This window comes from Sciurus carolinensis, chromosome 17 (assembly GCF_902686445.1).
Source record: "Sciurus carolinensis chromosome 17, mSciCar1.2, whole genome shotgun sequence".
Taxonomy (NCBI): Eukaryota; Metazoa; Chordata; class Mammalia; order Rodentia; family Sciuridae; genus Sciurus; species Sciurus carolinensis.
In genome coordinates this window covers 22886897-22906712 of record NC_062229.1, presented here as the reverse complement: position 1 = coordinate 22906712, position 19816 = coordinate 22886897, and the positions used below count along the sequence as shown (strand labels likewise).

Sequence of the window (19816 nt, the reverse complement as noted above, 5' to 3'; positions counted from 1 at the left end):
ATGCTGAGCGTGGCGGAAGCGCTAGCGAAAATCTGTGGCACTGGGGAACCTAGGCTAGGCTATCGGGATAGTTTTTCCACCTCTCGGGAGAGTTCTGGCGGCGGGGCTTCTGAGTCTACGTGCGTGCTCGGGCTGCGGTTGAGTAGTCCCGATTTTCTCTTCCCCAGACGGCGTGAATCAGTCCTTGTTCGCACCTGGAGGCCGCCAGGGCTCCCTGAACTTTGCACTAAAAGCCCTCGCGTTCTCCTTCCCCCTGGACGATGCACAGAGGGATCAGAAACCCCGAGCTCCCGAGGGAAGCAAGTTCCCGAGTTAAGTCCTCCTTTCCGTTCTCATCTCCTTGGTGGTACCCTGCGGGCACATGATCAGGAGTTGGGTAAAAGAGGTTAGGGGGACTCAGAAGGAAACACTCCAATCCCAGGAACAGATTCTGCTTCCCAGTGGTGGTCGGTACCCCTTGTTAGTGGCCTCTGACCAGGAACTGACCATTCTGGACGATTGAGTCACAAAGCATGAGGGGCTTAGGGAGCTCGCAGGGCGGGGTCCGGTTGGCCCCCACCCCGAGGTAGAGTGACGCCCGCAGTCACTTCACAAGGCAGAAATTGTTACCTGGGAAATAAAAGGCACCGTGGCGGCGGGAGCTCGGGAGTGGGCACATGGGGGTGCGGGTGTGCAGGTGCCAAGCGCCATGGGTTAGGCCCGAGATCGGAGTCCGGCCGCCCCCCGACAGCAGCCGCCTCCTGCTCCCCGCGCGCCCCGGGCGCCACCATGTCGGGTGACAAACTCCTGAGCGAACTCGGCTATAAGCTGGGTCGCACGATAGGCGAGGGCAGCTACTCTAAGGTTAAGGTGGCCACCTCCAAGAAGTACAAAGGTACGGTGGCCATCAAGGTGGTGGACCGGCGGCGAGCGCCCCCGGACTTCGTCAACAAGTTCCTGCCTCGAGAGCTGTCCATCCTGCGGGGCGTACGGCACCCGCATATCGTACATGTTTTCGAATTCATCGAGGTGTGCAACGGGAAGCTGTACATCGTGATGGAGGCGGCCGCCACCGATCTGCTGCAGGCGGTGCAGCGCAACGGGCGCATCCCCGGGTCGCAGGCGCGCGACCTCTTCGCGCAGATCGCGGGCGCTGTACGTTACTTGCACGACCACCACCTGGTGCACCGCGACCTCAAGTGCGAAAATGTGCTGCTGAGTCCTGACGAGCGCCGCGTCAAGCTTACCGATTTCGGCTTCGGCCGTCAGGCTCATGGCTACCCAGACCTCAGCACCACCTACTGCGGCTCGGCAGCCTATGCATCACCTGAGGTACTCCTGGGCATTCCCTACGACCCCAAGAAATATGACGTGTGGAGCCTGGGCGTAGTGCTCTACGTCATGGTAACCGGGTGCATGCCCTTCGACGACTCGGACATCGCGGGCCTGCCCCGGCGCCAGAAGCGCGGCGTGCTGTATCCCGAGGGCCTCGAGCTCTCCGAGCGCTGCAAATCCTTGATTGCCGAGTTGCTACAATTCAGCCCATCAGCCAGGCCCTCAGCGGGCCAGGTAGCGCGCAACAGCTGGCTGCGCGCTGGGGACTCCGGCTAGGAGCCGGGGTTCCCGGGGTTCCCGGCGAACCCTGCACTGAGCCAGCGCGAGGCACGCGCGAGAGGCACGCTTCCGGAAACCCGCGAAGCCGCCGCTCGCGACTGCACACGTGCTCTACCCTTTCCCTTCCCCTGCGCGGCGTGGGTCGCAATTGCCCGGGTTCGGAATCTAGTTCCTCCTCCACGATCCGGAGAGCTGGAGGGCGCATGTGCATCCTTGAGTCCCGCCGAAAAGGCCCCGAGAGGGGCCAGACGAGAGGAGACGGAAGCTTTGCGCCTGCGCGGAATGAGCCTTGGTTACGCGGCAGATGGTGGCTTAGTGGAGGAGCTGCCGGCGAGCGGACATGCGTGGAGGGCGTCCCTCCCCAGCCAGCCGCGGATGCCAGATTTTCGGTTAGAACCTGCAATAAACTCGCTCTTCCTCGCAAAGTGGCTTTAGCGGTGGCCCCTTTTACGGAGCAGGGGGGAAGGGGCCGCACCGGGGAGAAGTCTGGCTCGGGCTGCCCATTATAGAGGAAGGCATATTGAGGTTCTGGCTTCCAGTCTCAGAAGAGAGTTGGGAGGCCGGGCGTGGTGGTGTTCCGAACAACTCGGGAGGCTGAGGCAGGAGGATCGCAAGTTCAAGGCCAGCCTCAGCAATTTAGCGAGTCCCTAAACAATTTAGTGAGAACTTGTCTCAAAAATAAATAAATGAAACAAATAAATAGGTCTGGGGATGTGACTCAGTGGTTAAGCACCTCTGGGTTCAATCCCTGGTACCAAAAAGAGAGAAAAAAGTTGGGAGGATTCAAACCCGAACCTATGGGATTCCTCAAATGGGACAAATTCAAAGGGTCTCTTGTTATCCCCGGATTCCTGATGATGCTGTGAATGGGGATGCTAGGTGTAAACTGGGAGTTTACAGATAAGGAAACAAACCCACCCAGATGTTATTTGACAAGTTGCGATTGGAAGCTAGATCTTTTTGTGGTGGGGTGTGGGTGGAAGTCCTCCTTGGGGAGGGCGACGTCCCTCGGAGAGCTTCGGGATAGAATCAGAGTGAATCCAGCTCAGTCCTCATGCATTTCTTAAGCACCTACTTGTGCCAGGCCCTGGAGCTCAGTGAAGAGGCTTCAACCCATCCCTGCCCTCAATGAGGAAGCAAGTGAAAGTTAAGTAAAATTAAAGAATTGCTTGGAAATAATTGTAAGCCAGGCGTGGTGGCACACACCTGTAATCCAGCAATTTGGGAGACTGAAGCAAGAGGAGGATGGCAAGTTTAAAGCCACCTCAGTAATTTAGGGAGACCCCATCTCAAAATAAAAAATGGAAAGGGCTTGGGGATGTGGTTTAGTGGTTAAGCACCCCTGGGTTCAATCCCTGGTACCAAATAATAATTGTAAGTTGTGTTAAATGCCAGGTGGAGGAAGGAAGCATCCATGATATAATGCCATCACTTTTTTCTTTTCTTTTTTGGTTCCAAGAATTGAATCCAGGGGCACTTAGCCACTGAGCCACATCCCCAGCCCTTTTTTTGTATTTTATTTAGAGACAGGATCTTCCTGAGTTGCTTAGGACCTCTCTAAGTGGCAGAGGCTGGCTTTTGAACTCCTGTTCCTCCTGCCTTAGCTTCCGGAGCAGCTGGGATTACCAGCATGAGCCACTGCACCCGGCTAAAAGCCATTTCATTTGAGTTGAGCCTTGAAGGAGAAATTGGAAAAGGCAGTGGTTTCAATAAACCAGGAAGTTCCTGTGGCTAGAAGAGGGAGCAGGGAGAGGAGCAGGAGAGCTACAGATGTATTTCCAGGGGGACCCCACATTACCTGGGGGAGACTGGGAGTTTTGCCCGCCATGAGGTTACTAGGTTTGGTGACAGCTGCTGTCTGCCATTTCTGGTGTATGGGAAACATGTTCCTCAACCCTAATCCTGTTGCCTTCATCTGACCCCCAAATGGTCCCTGAGGGAGCTTCTCAACTGTGGGTGTCACCATGTCCAGCCACTGCTCACTCACACTCCATGGCTTTCTGGCATCTTGGAGTTTGAGTGCCAGCTCTCTTCTTACCACCTTCAAATGGACCGTGGTCCCATCCCTCTCATTTTGCAGATGAGGAAACTGAAGAGTGGGTGTGCTTAGCCTTTGAGTTCTGACTGGGTTGTCACAGCTGAAGCAGAAGACTCAGTTTTTCTGATTTACATTGGAGGACAGCCTCCACTGCACTTAGAATAAATCCACATCCTCCTCACCTGTGTCCTGAAAGTGCAGCCACGCTGTTGTCCTTTGTTTTTGACCTGCGTGCCTCATCCCACCTCTGAGCCTTTGCACAGGCTCTTCTCACTCCAGGTCTCACTTCCCCTCCCTTCATTTGAGTTAACCTGGAATCACCTCTGGCACACCCTGTTCTTTCCACCTGGATGGCTACTGCCACATCCCCAGTGCCCCGGACATGGCACATGCCATTGGTCCACTGATGAATCTGTAGGAAACTTTGAGGCCTGGCTCCATGGCTACACAGCCCCGCAGCCCAGTTCTGGAGGAAAAGAGGTTTCAGGGACCAGGGCTATTGCCCCATTTCTCAGCTTGAGAAACTGCCCGAGACCACAGTCCAGGACTGGATCTGCCCCTGGTCCACTGAGGTGCCTTTATGTGATCCAGGGAAGCACAGGAGTCTTGAGGGTAGAAAGTAAGGACCAGAAGTTCCCCCAAGTGTGTTTCTTGAGGTCAGTGTTGGATTTGGGGCACTAGTCAGGATCTTACAGTGGAACAGCACAGGCTTGGGTTTAGTATCTACTGTGCCTTCTACCAGCTTGTGCATTGCTGAGGTGACTCAGCACACTATAGTCATGGCTGTTGGGAGGTATGTCAGCTCCCAGGCTGGAAGGAAAGATGCCGCCCAAACAGCAAAACAAAAACACCTGGGAGAACAAGGTCATATTTTATGCAGTTTGGAATGCACCAAAATGAGCCCATGTTTCACTTTAAAAGTAAAATGTGCCAGCCACTGCATCTGTAATCCCAGTGACCGGGGAGGATAGGCCAGACTCAGCAACTTGTCAAGACTGTTTCAAAATGAAGTAAAAGGGGCAGGGAATGTAGTTTAGTGGTAGAGTGCTTGCCTAGCATGCATGAGGCCCAACAATAGGTTGAACCCCTATTGTTGAAAAAATGTTTTTAATGAAAAACAATGTGAGGGGCTGGAGCATAGCTCTGTTGTGCTTAGATGCACATGGTCCTGGGTTCAGTCCCCAGCACCAAAATCAAATGTGAAACTTGGAGCATCTGAAAACAAATTTTCATCAGGAATCACTCATTTCTGGAGAGAGCCCACAGCCCGGACTGTGCTTAGAATTTACATCTGTGATACGTCCTGCCGCAAAATCCTGCACTCCAGTTGGGAGTATGGAGGCTGAGGGGACTGAGGCTGCCTGATGGGTAAAACCCACTGGGATCTGGACCACAGTCCTCTGACCTTGTGGGTAAGTTAGGCTCAGAACCCCAGGTTCTGATGCAGATAGTGCCTAGGGTCAAGGATGAGTGGGGATGGACTCCATCTGGTGGGATGTCCTAGTAGCGGGTGCAACCCCTTCCTTTCTTCCCCCATTAATAAAGCAGCCCCGGGACTGGGACAAAACACAGGGATACCAAGGTCGAGGGGATGAAGAAAAGTACAGTTGACACATCATCCATTTCTTTATTGTCCTTCAGAGTCTAAAAGTTCCCCACGATACAAAGTATGGCCACCAATTCCAGCCTCTTTGTATCGGAACTTCTATTCTGGTTTGGTGGCAAACATTTTTTTTTTACATGTTTTATTATCAAAGATTTAGTCACAATAAATACAAGTGACAACCGCCCCACCACCCGAAGATCCCCTCATACCCTGCACTAGTGTAACCATCTATTACACTTTCTTTGTCAAGGATTATAAAAGTGTTTGCTGTCTTTTTGATAAAAGCAGTTGAAATTCTTTAGGCTAATTCTTAAGTCATGTGCAGCATGTAACTCAGCATCAAAAACCCTATGGTGGAGTGGCATGGACCATCCTTCCCATTTCAGATATCCCTGTTATAAGAATATTTATATAGAAAAGTTTCCTGTGTTTTTCCAGCCAATAGGAGTGAATGTGGAAATGGGATACAGGGAAGCTGTTACCTCATTCCCTCTGCCTGGGGTGAGTGTCACAGAGGTCCTGGAGAGGTAGTTAGGACCCAAGGCCGCTCAGTGCTACTGTCCCACCATCAGGGGATGCCCATGCTCACCAGGGGTATATGGTTAAGATGGCCAGAGCTGTGAGTGGATCCAGGTGGGCAGGTGTGAACACAAACTGTCATTTCAAACTTCCCCAACCTCACAACAGGTGATGCCCCTCCCTAGTTGACCACAGGTTTCCAGTTGCCTTGGAGGTTTGAGAGATAACTGGAGACCACATAATTACAATCTTTGGGCCTGAGGGCTCCCATATGTTCATGTCTCTCAGAGAAGACCAGGACTCGACAGTACTGCAGGGAATGGCAGCTGGTTTTGAGGGGTGTGCTAACAAATATCCTTTCGTGGTATGGCTAAACCCCACATCCAGAGAGGTATTCAGTCATGCCTTTAGGTGTAACAATAAATTTCAGCACAGAATCACCCATTTGGGGCTTTATCATACAAGTTACATCGCGAAGAGGGAACTCGAAAGAAAAAAAAAATTTCAAGACAGTAGAAATGAAAGATTAAGGCATCTTACATCGTCCCCTTTAAAAAGTTAGGTTCATGTCACAGTATGTTGTCCCTGGGAATGCTGCTGGGACACAGGGTTGGGGAGGTGCTGGAGGAGCCAAGGTCCTGGTCATCCTGTCCTCTGCCTATGGCACCCTGTTGAGGAGTCATAATCTGTACTGAACTACAGACTGTCCTAGTTAATAGCCTTAAGTCCCAGAGGAAAAGTCTGGCCAGGCTTGGAGAGCTCAGGACATGGTAGGGGTGAGACTGGGCCCTCTCTTCAGACCTGGTAAATGCAAGCTGGGTGCTCAACCCCCCCAGTGCAGGGAGGACTTGGCTTGGCTGCCTGATCCTGAGTTTACTGTATATAACTGAGGTTTGTTCAACAGGAAGGGGCCTCCCAGGCGCTCCTGCTTGGGGAGATGGAAGATCAGGCCCATGTCACTGAACAGAGAGGGCTAACAGCTCAGGGTAGTATAAGACAGGTATTTATTTGCCAGGCACACAGAAAAATGCGAGGAATAGAAATGCTTGCATACTTTTTTTCCTTTTTTTTTTTTTTTTTTGGTGTAAAAACACACCCTCCCCCCAACTCCAAAAAAAAAAAAAAAAAAGTCAATTACCCTCTTTCCCCCTGAATCCCTGGATACTGGAATGAAAGCCACCCCCCCTTCTCTTGCAGCCCGGCAAAGTTATGCACTCAGAACAACAAAAAATTGGTGAGAAATTCAGGGTTTAGCACAAAAAACTGGAACAATTTCCAAAACAAGGTCCTCTACTGTGTGTCAAAAAATGTTTTCTAAAGACTGATGATAGTCACACGTGAGCATGGGGGTTAAATGAGCCTTTATTAGAATGTTGTAGCAGTTGTGTTTGGAGAAGGCGGTCCTACAGAATAAGGATTTTAAATTAAAGTCCCTAAATGCATCAGTAGGAAAACGGGCTGGAGAGGAACTGGGGGAACAGCGGTGCCCAGTCTTCTTGTAGGCACACAGATGTGCATGTACATGGGACACCCTTGCATGGGCACAGAGCTGGCCCAGTGTGTGGTAGACACACAACAACTTCCACCTTTCCTCAAGAACTGATTTTTAAGGAGCGAGAGGGGAAAGAAATAAAAATAAAACTAAAAGCAGACCTGATCCTTTAAAAAAAATTTCTGTAGATTCTAAAGGGGAACAGAGAGAGAAAATAAGAAGTCTGAAAGCAGACCCTGACAGCAACCCCCAGTTTGAAGGAAAGGCTCTAACTAAACCCAAATGGAAATCCTTAAGTCTGGGGAAAGCAGCCCGCCACACACCTGGACGGCGCCTCCCAGCCTGGACACACCTGTGCGCTCACTGACAGGTGTACATGCCAGGGTGGCTTGAGATTGTGTCCATCAAAAAGAAAAGGAAAAGAAAAGGAAAAAATTTAATAAAATAAACCACAACAACAACAACAACAACAAAAAACCCACAGCAGCCCTCCCCTCCGCCTTCCTGCTCAGGCTCCTGGGTGTGGCTGCCAGCTGATTCTCTCCTCCCTGATTTGAGGGCAGCGCACAGCTTCGGGAATCCCTGGGTCTCTGGCTGGGTCTGGCTGCAGTTTGTTCTTCCGCTACGTGTGGGAAGTCTGGGGTCTCCGAACGAGCAGCAATGGAGGCTTTCGGCTGAAGCAAGGGCCATGTTGGCTGTCCCTGTGTCCATCAGTCATCTGGGTTGGGCCAGCCATCTCTGCTGGGGGCTGAGGCACCATCAGTGACCCACCCTCCAGGGTACGGGCCTGGTGGGACTACACTGTGCACGACAGGGACCCCTGGATCTGCACAGTTTACTTTAAACTCCATCATCATGAGGTGATTAAAAAAAAAAAAAAAAAAAAAAAAAAAAAAAAAAATCTTTCAACCTATAGGTTGCCATGGGGGAGGTGGTCGAAGACTGAGAACCTAAGATGGGGAAAAGCAGAGAGAAAATGAAACGCCCCGCTCGACTTCAGAAGCCCTGGGTGCCAGCCTTGCCTGAGTGTGTCACAGTGTCCAAGATGAACCGCCTGTGTGTGCCTGCCGGGGGCGGAAGGAGGGGGCCAGGAGCAGAGCCAGCCCCCGAGGTTCACTTTTCTGCTGGTGTCGGGCAAACTAAAGGCAAAGAGAGAAAGGAAGAAAGCCCATGGGAAGGTCCCTCAGTTATGATCCTTGCCCACCGTGAAGCAGCACCCCTCTCCCCAGCTGCGATGAGGCTCTGCAACCAAGGACTGAGGTCTTGCTTCGGCAGCAGCATGGCCATCACTCGCTCGCAGAGGGCGATGTGGTGTGTCCTTTTAGACCAGGGGCCAGGTGGGAGGGAGGAGGGAGCCTGTCCTCCACTGGGCCTGGCTCGCACTATTTCCACGTGGCCGACTGGGGGATGGAGCGTGGTGGGATCATGTCGAGGAGGTATTCTCGCTGGCGGTCCACAGCGGAGGACGTCTTATGAACTGCCAAACTTGGGCTGACAAATGCCAGGGTCCCGCCTGCAACAGAATTCAGTGACAAGCTGAGATGGCCCCTGGTCAGTGGGTTCCTGGGAGAATCCTACCCACAGTGGAGCCAATTGAACACAGGCTATAGCCTCGACCCTGCCCAATACATACACAAGACCACAAACCCACCAGTCCTATAGTACTGTCATCATCCCCAAGTCCCAGACATTGAGCTAAAGAAAATGCAAAAAACAAGTAGATCACCCTGAAGATAGTTCCTGGTTCTGCCAAGGTGATCCCAAGCACGGGGTAAAGGTCAGATGATCACAGTCAGATTTCAGGTGCTGCGTGAACCCAAGTGCTTACCACAGTGGTGGGCAGAACAGTAAAACCCACCAACAAGGGACTTGTGCACTGATGTAGTGAAGTCTGATGAAATGCTATTTGGCCATTAAAAACAACCTGACCCTCAAATGTTTTGGGGACCAGTTAGTGTGTTACCTAGGCTGGCCTCAAACTCCTGGGTTCAAGTGATCGTCCCACCTCAGCCCTCAAAGAGCTGGGACTACTGCATGCACCACTGATGGGTTAAGAATTTTTTTTACTCCCCAGTACTGGAGAGTACTGGAATTGAACCCAGGGGCACTCTACCATTGAGTCACACAATTTTGAGACAGGGTCTCCCTGAGTTGCTGAGGCTGGCTTTGAATTTTCAATTCTCCTGCCTTAGCCTCCTGAGTCGTTGGAATTACAGGTGTGCACCACCACACCACAAAATTATTGATGAGACAGTAAGCTCATTTACACATTAGAGATTCTGGCTGGCAAACACAGGAGGACACGAACAGGTAAGATGCATTTACACATGTGACTCAAGAATACAGAGGAAAGACTGGGGAAATTCCCTTACTGTGGTGCATCACCCTTATAACTGGAAAATAAAGATATGATTCCTACTCCAGCACATACCAGTTTCTGGACTCCCCAGAACTCCTAGCAACACTATGCTACCTACTCTAAGAATAATACAGTGGAGGCCAATACATTTTTTGGAAGAAGTGTTCACCCCTCTCTGCATAGTGAAGGTCTGCCTTCCAGAAACGTGGCACCTGGGTTCTGCCAAGAGCTTCCCTCAAACCACAGCCCAGAAACCCTGGGGTATCTGGGAACACCAGCAAAGACCCTTTTGGGAAACCATTATGCTTGATCTCTAATCCTATGAACAGATTTGTGCCTTCAAATTTTCTTTCAGATTTTACCCTTGAACACACACTAGTTTCTTTTCCTTTTTCTGTGGTGGGTGCCAGGGATGAATCCAATGCCACACACATGGTAGGCAGATCTACCCACTCAGTTTCTTGATGGATTTCTGTCACTGTGTCTATACACACTCATTGTTTACTTCTCCTGTTTGTTTGTTTGTTTTAAAGACAGGGTCTTGCTATGTTTGTGAGGCTGGTCTCAAACTCCTAGGTTCAAGTAACCCTCTTGTGTCTCAACCTCCAAACTGCTGGGACAACGGCCTGTGCCACTGTCCAACTCTACTTACTTTGTATGCTTGCAAATTTCCCACTAAAGTAATTTCTGACTAGCCCAACAGTTCTTATCTGTTTGTTAAACATGCCAGGCAAAACATGTCTGGGTGGTCTATATGTACCAATGTGCTCTGCTCTCCAGGACACCTACATTCCTCTGTGATCAGACAAACAGCTTCCCTTTCCTGAACTGTCCCTACTGAGGCTCTGGCATGGGTGCATCCTTAACCTTTGGTAGCTACATGAATAGGAGGTTCTCAACTTCCATTTGCACAAACAGCCTGATTTCCCAAGTTCTGAAATCTTGTAACGGCCCCTCTTCTTCCTATGGAGACACAGGCTGCAGGAACAACTGAGAGCACTTGGCAACTACACAGAAAGCACTCGCCCATCCCCTTCGCTTGGCCAGTCCTTCTTGTCTACTTTTCATTTTCCCATGCTTGGCAGACACACAAAATATTTAACCCTTGTGTTAGCAAGTAAGTGAGAATATGTTACAAAAAGGAAAGTGGGTAGGGAATGACACCAGGGACAGTGGAGCCACAAGTCAACTGAATGCCTGTGTCAGGTTCTTCCCCTCCACAAGCTGTTCCTCCAGGAGGCTTCTGCTGCCACCTCATTTCACCCTAGTTGTCCCTTCTCCCTGCATTCTTGCTCTTTTGTACTTTGTACCACTTGCTGTGTCTAAGACAGGGTGGGAGGAGAGGGTGCCCCAGAGCAGTGGACGAAGGGCACATTCTGGGTTAGCGAGAAATGCAGTGAGTGTGTGATGAACAATGCAGTGACAGCAAAAACAGATGTTAACTGTGGCAGGAAAAGGCTGGGTGGCTGCGAGTAGTAAGATGGGTTTGCTCTGAGAGGAGTCCTCACAGAGGCTTGGGGTGGGGGTGGAGAGGTGGGCGAGCCCCTGCGAAGCAGGTCTGCTCACATTTGAGAGTGTGGATATAGTGAGTGCAAACAGAATCTACTTGGGGCTGTCACTTATTCAGGGCACACTAGGGAGGGACTGGAAAAGATGAAGCCAAAGTCAGAGGTGGTTCTTCTCAGGAAGCAGGTCTGGGGCATGAGGCCTTTCATGCCACTTCTGTTCACTGTGTGAGCGAGCATGAAGGAGGCTGGGTGCAGTGGCACACACCCATAATCCTAGGCTCGAAAGGCTGAGACAGGTGGATCGCATGTTCAAAGCCAGTCTTAGCAACTCAGCAAGTACCTAAGTGACTTAGACCCTGTCTCAAAATAAAAAGTAAAAAAGGGCTTGGGATGTGGCTCAGTGTTTAAGCACCACTGGGTTTAATCCCCAGTAACAAAATAAAAAGGAACGAGGGAGGCTGAGGTGGAAGAGTTACTTGAGTTCATGATTTTGAGACTAGCCTAGTAAATGGTAAGACCCTGTGTCAAAAAGGAAAAATAAAGAGGGGTGGACCCGATGGCAGCAGGACCCAAGCATGGAGCTGCAGAGGCCGCCCACCTGTGCTCAGGGGCGTTTTCTTCCAGTTGGAGGTGGCACTGCCCTTGGCAGCACCTGCAGCTCTCTCGGAATGTCTGCCAGTCCTGCTGACTAGGGCCGTGGCCGAGGCTGTGTTCTGCAGTTTGGGTGACTGGCTGAATGTGTGCAGTACACCACGGGGCGTTGTGGTTGAGCCTCGGGACAGCTGACTGGAGGCCTGCAAAGGAGAGAGGGGACAATGGATCATGAGGGGAAGGGGCAGCCACGGGCAAGATGCTCAACGCAGCCTCTCCTTGTTCTGGCTGACCTCTTCCCACCCACACGGGTCCCTAAAGTCCAAAATCATGAGACCAGATAAGTTATACCAGGGGGAAGGAAGAACAAGGAGAGAGAGAGAGAGAGAGAGAGAGAAGCAGAGAGAAAGACAGACGCAGGCAGCATGACAGTCGGTGACTGACGTGGTCGCGTCTGTGGTTGGGGGCATGAGGCTCCCGGTGCAGTGGTTCTGACCTGTAGCACAGCCCCGTTACTCCAGTCTCGGGCCTCTCCTGAGCGGAACGCCAACTTACGCCGGGGTTTTATGACCTACACAAATAGGGGTTGAAACTGAGATCAGCAATGTCTGCTCCACTGTCTGGCTCAAGGTGACCTAGGGTGGCCGAAGGTGTGTCCCACAGGACAGGCCCATCCCCTAATGGCAGCCTGGGGGACTGCCAGCTTTAGATGCCATATGGGATTCTTGAGAAAACCTGTTTAGTGATTTACAGATGACTTCTGAGAAACCAAAATTGCCAAAAGGCAGTTTCAGGTCTACAGAGGATGGGAAGGAGAAGCATTAAAAAAATAAAAACAATAAAAACAAAAAAACTTAATTTCAAACTTGCTTCTCCTTAATTTAGCAAGAATATTTCTGCTAAATGCCCCTTTGGTATCTCAATGTGGCTTTCAGAATAGTCTTTTCAGACAAGAAGTTCTTGTCAGCCAGCACACTGCAAGTGAAAGCTACAAAATCTAAAGAAACTGCAAATTAGTGTTTTCGCCGCCAAACACCACTATTAAGTGCAATTTAGACACGCAGTTAACAATCAGGCGGATGAGCGCTGAGTGGGACAGAACAGAAGAACATCCTGCCTTCTAGGGACAGCTCGCTGCTAAGGGCAGCTCGCTCCTGGGGGAGCCGGTTCTCACCTGCTTCAGAGCCAGGTGGGGGGCAGCAGTGGGCTCAGCCTTGGTGGTGGTGGTGGGGGCCGTGCCCTGCTGCAGCAGGCGCTGCTCAATCTCCTGCTCCTGTTGCAGCGCCTTCACGAAGGCGGCCTTCAGGCGGCTGGTATGCTCCACCTTGAGTGCCTTCTTCTGGTTGGATGTCATGCAGTTCTCACACATGATGGCCCCGCCCTTTTCCTCCCGCCAGCGGCATGTGAAGTCTGTCTTGCACTGTGCACACATGTAGGGCTCCTGGGATAGTACAGCGGCGGCTGCCGCAGCCGACATCCTCCCTGCTGCAAGGAGACAGGTGGGCAACTCATATCAAAGGGACAGGCTGGTGGAGTATGGGGACCCCACCATCCTCTGCCCGGGTTGGACATGAGACTCCAAGCAGAACAAGAACAGCAGACTGGACCACTGCTTCCCAATAGGTTAGGACACCCAAGCTTCAGGGAGTGTGGTCTGTTTGTTGCACACCAACTGTGTGCAGGCACCAAAACGGCCAAAAGTTGCTTTGGAAAACTGGGTTGAATGTCCTTGGTAACACTCCAAAGACTTCGGCAATGCTGGTCTGGTTTCCATATTCTCCTGTTTGACCCACAATGCCAACAGGTCTCTGAAGAGGAGACCATAACCATGCCAGGTTTCAACTTGCTATGGTGGGCGTTACAACCAATAGACATGTTAACAGGACGAAAGTGCCCTGTGGATATTAAAGGCTGTGCTTTAAAGGGGTGGGGGACTTGTCCTAAGAGGCTGAGGCCAAGAGAGGACGACCAAGTGATCTCCAGATCACATGGCAGGTTAGTGGCAGAGCCTGAGTCTATCCCAAGATAGGCTCCAAGGCTGCACTGTTTGGCCATGTGGACAAAGTACTCAAAGAGAGTAGCAGGTAGAAGGTGTTCTGGGCCCTTGGTCCCCTTGTCTGGAGATAGAAACAATGTCTCTGTGGCTAGCCATAAGGAGGGTCACTGGCTCCTGCTCAGGTGTAGGGTCAGTACTCTCATTTGCTTTTTGTTCCCACCTTCAAGGTGTTTATTTAAACACTCAGGGTTTAACTATTTCTTGGTCATTATAGGCCACAGCACAAGGCCAGGGTATAGCTGGAGACTGATGCTGAGAAACCCTCAGCCTTACTTCTCCTGCTTGGCCTGGCCTTCCACAGCCCTGAGCACAGAGACGTTTTGTAGGTCCCAACTCTGAGGAGGTCCCTGGTCCCACAGAGCAGATGGGATGTCACTTATCCAAGCTGCCTGTGCCTAGGGTCTGCCTCAGGGCCCCTGCCCTAAGCCCATGCCTGCATTTCACAGGGTCTGACAATAAGAGCACCTTGTGCACACATTCAACCCTGAAGGAGGATGTGGCATTTGTTTCCCAGACAGCTGTGGCCAGTGTGACCAGTGCCAGGCAAAGTTGTGCTGAGCTGCCTGGCCTGGGGGCTCTGAGAGGTGTCCTATTTTTGGCAATGGTAGAGGGAGATTGGCCCCTCATGACACAATGAACAGACAGCTAGTCTGGGAGAGCAGACACTTGCACAGGCAGGTGCAGAGTAGACTGTGTCTATCACAGTCCTGAGGGGCCTCCTGCCCACCCTGCTACCTCAGCAGTTTTTTGTTGTAGAGCTCAAGGCCTTGCGCATGTCAACTACACACTCTATTGCCCTCTCAGCAGCAGTGTCTTTGCCAACTCCTCCTTGTTGCAAAGGGCCCCAAATACAAGCCAGAATGTATCAGAGCCCTCAAATCCCCAACAGCACACCCGCTTTGGTCTCTTTGGTAAAACTACTGAGCCCATCTTACAAAAGGATGATGCCCAGTTCCAAGGGACCTGGTTGAGTCTTCCATGAAGCAAATCCAAAGTGACTGTACCGTTCTGAGGTTGTCAGTGAGCTCAGAGGCCCTGGGCACAATCAGGCTACAGGAGCCTGGGGAGTGAAAATGCACCCTCCCCACACCCTAACAAAGTGGGGGGGCACTGGAGGACCACAGTTCTGTTGCCCACACACCCTACTCTATCTCTGCATCCTAGGTGGTGGGCAGGGAAGATGCTTCTCCTCTGCATATTCCCTATACCACCACTGGCTCTCAGAGCTGGTGGAACCAGCTCTGGCCTGAGCTGAGGAACCAGTGGTCAAGGGTCTGAGACTTCTGGGCCCTGGCCCAGTTCTGCTGCCTCCTCTACTCAAAGAATATGACGTGATCACTCGGGGAAAAGACTGAGGCTCACTGTCCTTTTACCTCACCACCAACTCCATCTCAGGGCATAAACGTCATCAGTCTTTGGGGGAACAGGTTCCCTGAGGAGCAATGAGGTGATCCACCTCCTTTCCAGAAGTCTCCAAGGTTGCTCTTGATAATGACCCTGCAGGCATGCTTTCTACACTATTCCCAAAGAGGGAAAAGAAGTAGGCTGGGTCCAGGTAGGGACCAAGAAAGACCAAAAGAACTCAAGCCCATGCATGCCCAAGGGTCCTGCTTAAAAGCCTGCCAGCCTCCCACAGATGCCTATCCTCACCCTTACCCCATCTGTACCAGGGCCTCCCGAGGACCCAATTATCAGAGGCCCCAACAGAACAGTGTTCTATTTCGTATCAGAACTGACAATAAATGGTGTCATACAGTAGAGGCTCCAAAGCCTTTAACGGCAAGCTGAAACCAGCCAGAGCTACTTACCTTGTGTCTCCAGTAGGTTCTGCACCACCTCCTCCAGGCCAACCAGGTAGATGAACTCATTGTTGGCAGCACTAGGCAGGAAGTTCATCTCTGGGGCCGGGGGTTTGGGTGGGGGGATCTCCAGCAGTGTCTTCTCCAGCTGTTTGCGTAGTGCAAGCTTGGCAGCTGCCTGCCGGCTGGCTGGAGACTCACCAGAAGTAACCACAGAGGCCACGCTGGTAGGGGTGGAGCTGGCCTGAGCAGAGGCAGCTGTTGTCCCCTTCAGTGATGCTGGGGTGGGCTTTGAGAAGACAATAACCAGGTCAGTGTGCCCAACCACAGAGGCAAGCTCCCATGGATCCCCCACAGTACTGACATCCACATCAGCTACACTTGGGGTCCTCTTAAATAAAGTAAATCTGAGGGCTGAGATGTGACTCAGAGGCAGAATACTTGTTTACCATGTCCAAGGCTCCGAGTTCCATCCCCAGCACCCACACCCCAAACCAAAAAACCCCAGTAAATCTGTCTTAGCAGGTTCATGGAAGGCAATGTGTCATAGGTAAAGCTATCTGAAATGAACAGCCCTAAGAGGCAAGTGATGGTCTAAACATACTCATGGATGTTAGTGGATGCTGAATACACTGCACACAATTAAAATTGATACTTTGTTGTGTTTGCCAAACGAGGACAACCACGAGACCACCACAATCAAGACAGGTTCCAGAGGAGGTATGACAGGGGCTGCTCACCCCATAAGCATAAGTTGGTGCTTATCTGGGGTGCTAATGCTCTGTCAGTTCTGAATTCTTACTGGTGTTTTTGGGGTTGAGGATTCCTCTGGAAGTCTGACAAAAGCCTACACACTATCCATGGTAAACAGATATACCCAAGTATTTGCAAACAACATATCAGATACTTTCCAGGGACCCTCCCCACAGAGGGTCTCAGGAAATTACCTGGCTGGCTTTGCCACCTCCAGTCAGCAATCAAGACCTAGTCCAAGCTTCCCCAACATTTGACCAGCCAGTTCCCCCTCCTCCAGCCCAGTTAGCAGCAGAGTCCACGACAGGCCTGCCTCTGCCCACCCTCAAAGGACACTGAGGACAGGAGACACAAAGTTTAACGGGTGGGCAAAACTTCTTGCCCAGGTCAGTCTTCTGTTGTGCCCAGAAGACCCCTGAGCAGGAGTAGGATTGGTCGTCATCTCTGCACTTGAACTCAACCTTAACAAAGGCAGGTACACTGCCCAAAACTTCCAGCCTTGCTCTTGTCTAAAGAAGGCGGGTAAAAACAAACCTCGTCAAAGAAGGAAGAAAGGATGAACAAGCTTGTCAGCAAAAGCCCCTGCAGACCCAGTAATTTTGTATGTCAGACAATGCTCTTGCTTCCAGCCTGCCCGCCTCCTGGTCCTTCTCTTCCTATCCTGCTACTCAGTGGGTGGGGACAGATCCTCCCCATCTCAGAGGCTCTGTACAGAGGTGAAGGGACAAGTGGCTAAGAATAGAGCACTGGTGCTGTGAGAACATCTGCAGACGTGCTCTCTTCTCATACCCGTGCCTGAGGACACAAGTTTCAGCAAGAGCGAGGTAGGGATGCAGAGGGCCCTTAGAGGTCTCTGGTGCCCCTAAGCTGTCTCTCTCGGCCCATCTCCCATTTCACTTATCCCCCAAACCCTACTGTCTCCTTGTGCCACCATCACTCTACATGGATCAGGGGAGCAGGCCCCACTCCTTAGCCTGGTTTTCACTGGTCCCATACTTGTCTTCTCAACAGCAATTCACCTTTGCTAGGTGGCAAATCTGCCCATGACCTCCATTCCCCTATGGTCTGAGGAATTCAGGTTCAAACCCCTGTGGGAAGGTTCAGAGCATTACCCTTCTCTGAGGGAGCATGCAGGTCATATTCCATAACCCTGGGAGACATTTTGATACCTCAGGACCAACTAGGGGCCCTTGAGAGAATATACACACCCCTCCCAGCCTTGGTACAGACCCTCACCTGTGGGAGGTTGACAAGCAGACTGGTGTTGGGGACGTTGGCGACACGAATGAGTCCCTGCTGGATGATTCTCTGTCCCTGAATTTGCACGCTGGGTACAGAGGCCCGGGGGGCCAGAAGGAGAGGCGGTGGGCCCGTGGTGGAATGTTGTCGGATGTTGTGGATTTGCTGTTGGGTTAGGGGGAACAAGAAATTCAACTAAGACTGACAATAGAGGGAGGCACAAAGAAGTGGGTACCACAGCCCCAGCCTTAAGACCAGGAAGGGTCCTCCTCTGGAGGTGGCGGTCAGTGGTTGGGGCTGCCAAGTTCCCAACCTGTGTGGTCCTGCTCACCTGGGCCCCCCTGACGAGTGGGGGCATGACGACCTGTGAGCTCGCCTGTGGCCCCAGCTTAGAAGACACCTGCTGCCCGCCACGGACCAGGGGTGGCGGGATGACACTGCCAGGCATTCGAGTTGAAGAGGTCTGTCAATGACACCAATTTCCACATTTATGTGGCCTTTTATCTTTTAGAAAACAGATTTATTGTTTTTATAAAAGAATATATTGGTTAAATAAAAAGAAAAATAAAAAAAACAAGAAAAATTAGCTAAAATACCTATTTATACTAAATGCAGATTCCCACAAGAGCCAGGGAAACCTGGGATCACTCAGGAATGAGTTAGGACAATGTAGCAGCACACTGTCACAAGACACTGGCCCCACAAATGCCCCAACAGACAGCATGTTAGGTAGGGTGAGCACCACCTGCTTGAGGGAGAGAGGAAGAAGCCCTTTTAGCCCTGTGTCTGGGAGTTACTTCAGGCTGTGCCAGGCTGCAGGCCACCCCTGGGAGAATGGTTCTTGTTCCAATCTTGCTGGGGATGGTCACTTGGGGGGCCTTCCCACTGCTGACTGTGGTTTCTGTCTGTGACATCAATAGTGGCCTGGTTTGGGGAACACATGCACACCTTTTCCCCTGGTCCGTTGGCTAAAGGTCTCACTCCAGCCTTCTCTGAAGGAATAGGCAACCTTCTGCTTCTGCAGGACCTGGGATCAGAGCTGCTCAGGAGCCTGATGGGCCCATTCCAGGCTATAGACAGCAGTACTGCTAGCTGGGCACAGAGTCAAGACACAGAGGGGACACTGACCTGAAGCGATGTCTTGCCAGCAGGAAGGTTCTGGGTGCCTCGCACAAGTGGGGGAGGGGTAGTCACAGTGCTCCCAGTGGAGCCCGTGGGCTGCAAGAGACATACAGGAGATTGGGGATAGGGAATGGGGATGACACCAGCCCATTCCCAGTACAGAGTCACCAACAAGCTGTTAAGTCTGACAGGAGAGGATTGATTTCTTTCCTCCTCCAAGCACATCAGGCGTTCAAAGATTCTGTTTCCAGCCTGAAAGTGGCCCTATCTGTACCAAGAGTTGGCCCATTCTACATGGGCCAAGGGGAGATTCTACAGTAACCTCTGCCTATCAGCATTACTTCCGGACTACTCCCACATGGGGTCCAGGCAACTGTTCTGCCCGCTGAGGATGGACAGCAGCAGCTAAGGTAAAGAGCCCTGGGCCTAGACAGTTTAATCCCAACCTTGGTGAGAAAATGCTGGGTATGAACACTTTTTACTGCCTGCCCCCCCACTTTTGGAGGGGTAGGGTGGGTGCTGGGGATGGAACCCTGGGCTTCACTCGTGCTAAGCAGACACACAATCACTAAGCTACACCACTGGACCATCTGAATGTTGTGTAAAGTCACATATTCCCCTAGAGAAGGGAGAGCAACAGACTTGATTCACTTGACTGAGACTTCAGCAACTGATAAAGTTCATGGTACAATATGCCCACCCACTTGCTAAACTGGGGGTGAGGGGACCCAGGAAATGACAAACTTCCAAGTCAGACCAGCAGGTGTGTCTCCTGTCTTTCCTCAAGCAGCTGTCAGCTCTCACTGTCCTAGGTGCACTGACTTACTGGTTTACTGAGACAGGAATTAAAGTGTACAAGGCAAGTGTATCTGCAATCAGGAATCTTCCTGAACAGGGCATTAGAAAAGCCCAACAAAAGTTCAACTTACAGTACATGTTAAACTTCACTTAAGCAACAAAGAGGTTTCAGGGAGGAAGGAACAGGAGGAAGACCCTCACTAGGGATCAGGGCTGAGATCTATGGGGTGCTCAGTACTCATCCAGCTCTGATAGAATGGAGAAGGGCAGACTGCAACACCGCAGGAGGAAGAGAAGGGAAACGAAGGTGCCAGGGCAAGGCCTGCAAAGTCAGGAACTTGCA

At 51.4% G+C, this 19816-nt stretch overlaps 2 protein-coding genes across 14 annotated transcripts in view; one reads left to right on the top strand and one right to left on the bottom strand.

Annotated features, from left to right (window-relative positions):
- Window positions 1-25: 25 nt before the first annotated feature.
- Tssk6 (testis specific serine kinase 6) lies at window positions 26-2265 on the top strand. The gene has a single exon (XM_047530163.1). The coding sequence runs from the start codon at window positions 769-771 to the stop codon at window positions 1588-1590; it is 822 nt and encodes a 273-aa protein (XP_047386119.1). The 5' UTR covers window positions 26-768; the 3' UTR covers window positions 1591-2265.
- A 5405-nt stretch (window positions 2266-7670) lies between these two features.
- Window positions 7671-19816, bottom strand: part of Gatad2a (GATA zinc finger domain containing 2A) — a 106875-nt gene continuing 94729 nt past the window's right edge. For 11 of the 13 annotated variants that reach the window (XM_047531226.1, XM_047531231.1, XM_047531234.1 and 8 more), the window contains 8 exons: window positions 18682-18771; window positions 17885-18016; window positions 17551-17718; window positions 15571-15850; window positions 12881-13191; window positions 12203-12277; window positions 11714-11909; window positions 7671-8761 (listed from right to left, as the gene is read on the bottom strand). In XM_047531226.1, coding sequence (XP_047387182.1) covers window positions 8631-8761; window positions 11714-11909; window positions 12203-12277; window positions 12881-13191; window positions 15571-15850; window positions 17551-17718; window positions 17885-18016; window positions 18682-18771 — 1383 coding nt within the window. In that variant the 3' untranslated portion in view covers window positions 7671-8630. The remainder of the gene's footprint in view (window positions 8762-11713; window positions 11910-12202; window positions 12278-12880; window positions 13192-15570; window positions 15851-17550; window positions 17719-17884; window positions 18017-18681; window positions 18772-19816) is intronic. The other 2 variants (XM_047531235.1, XM_047531236.1) reach the window with 1 other exon arrangement.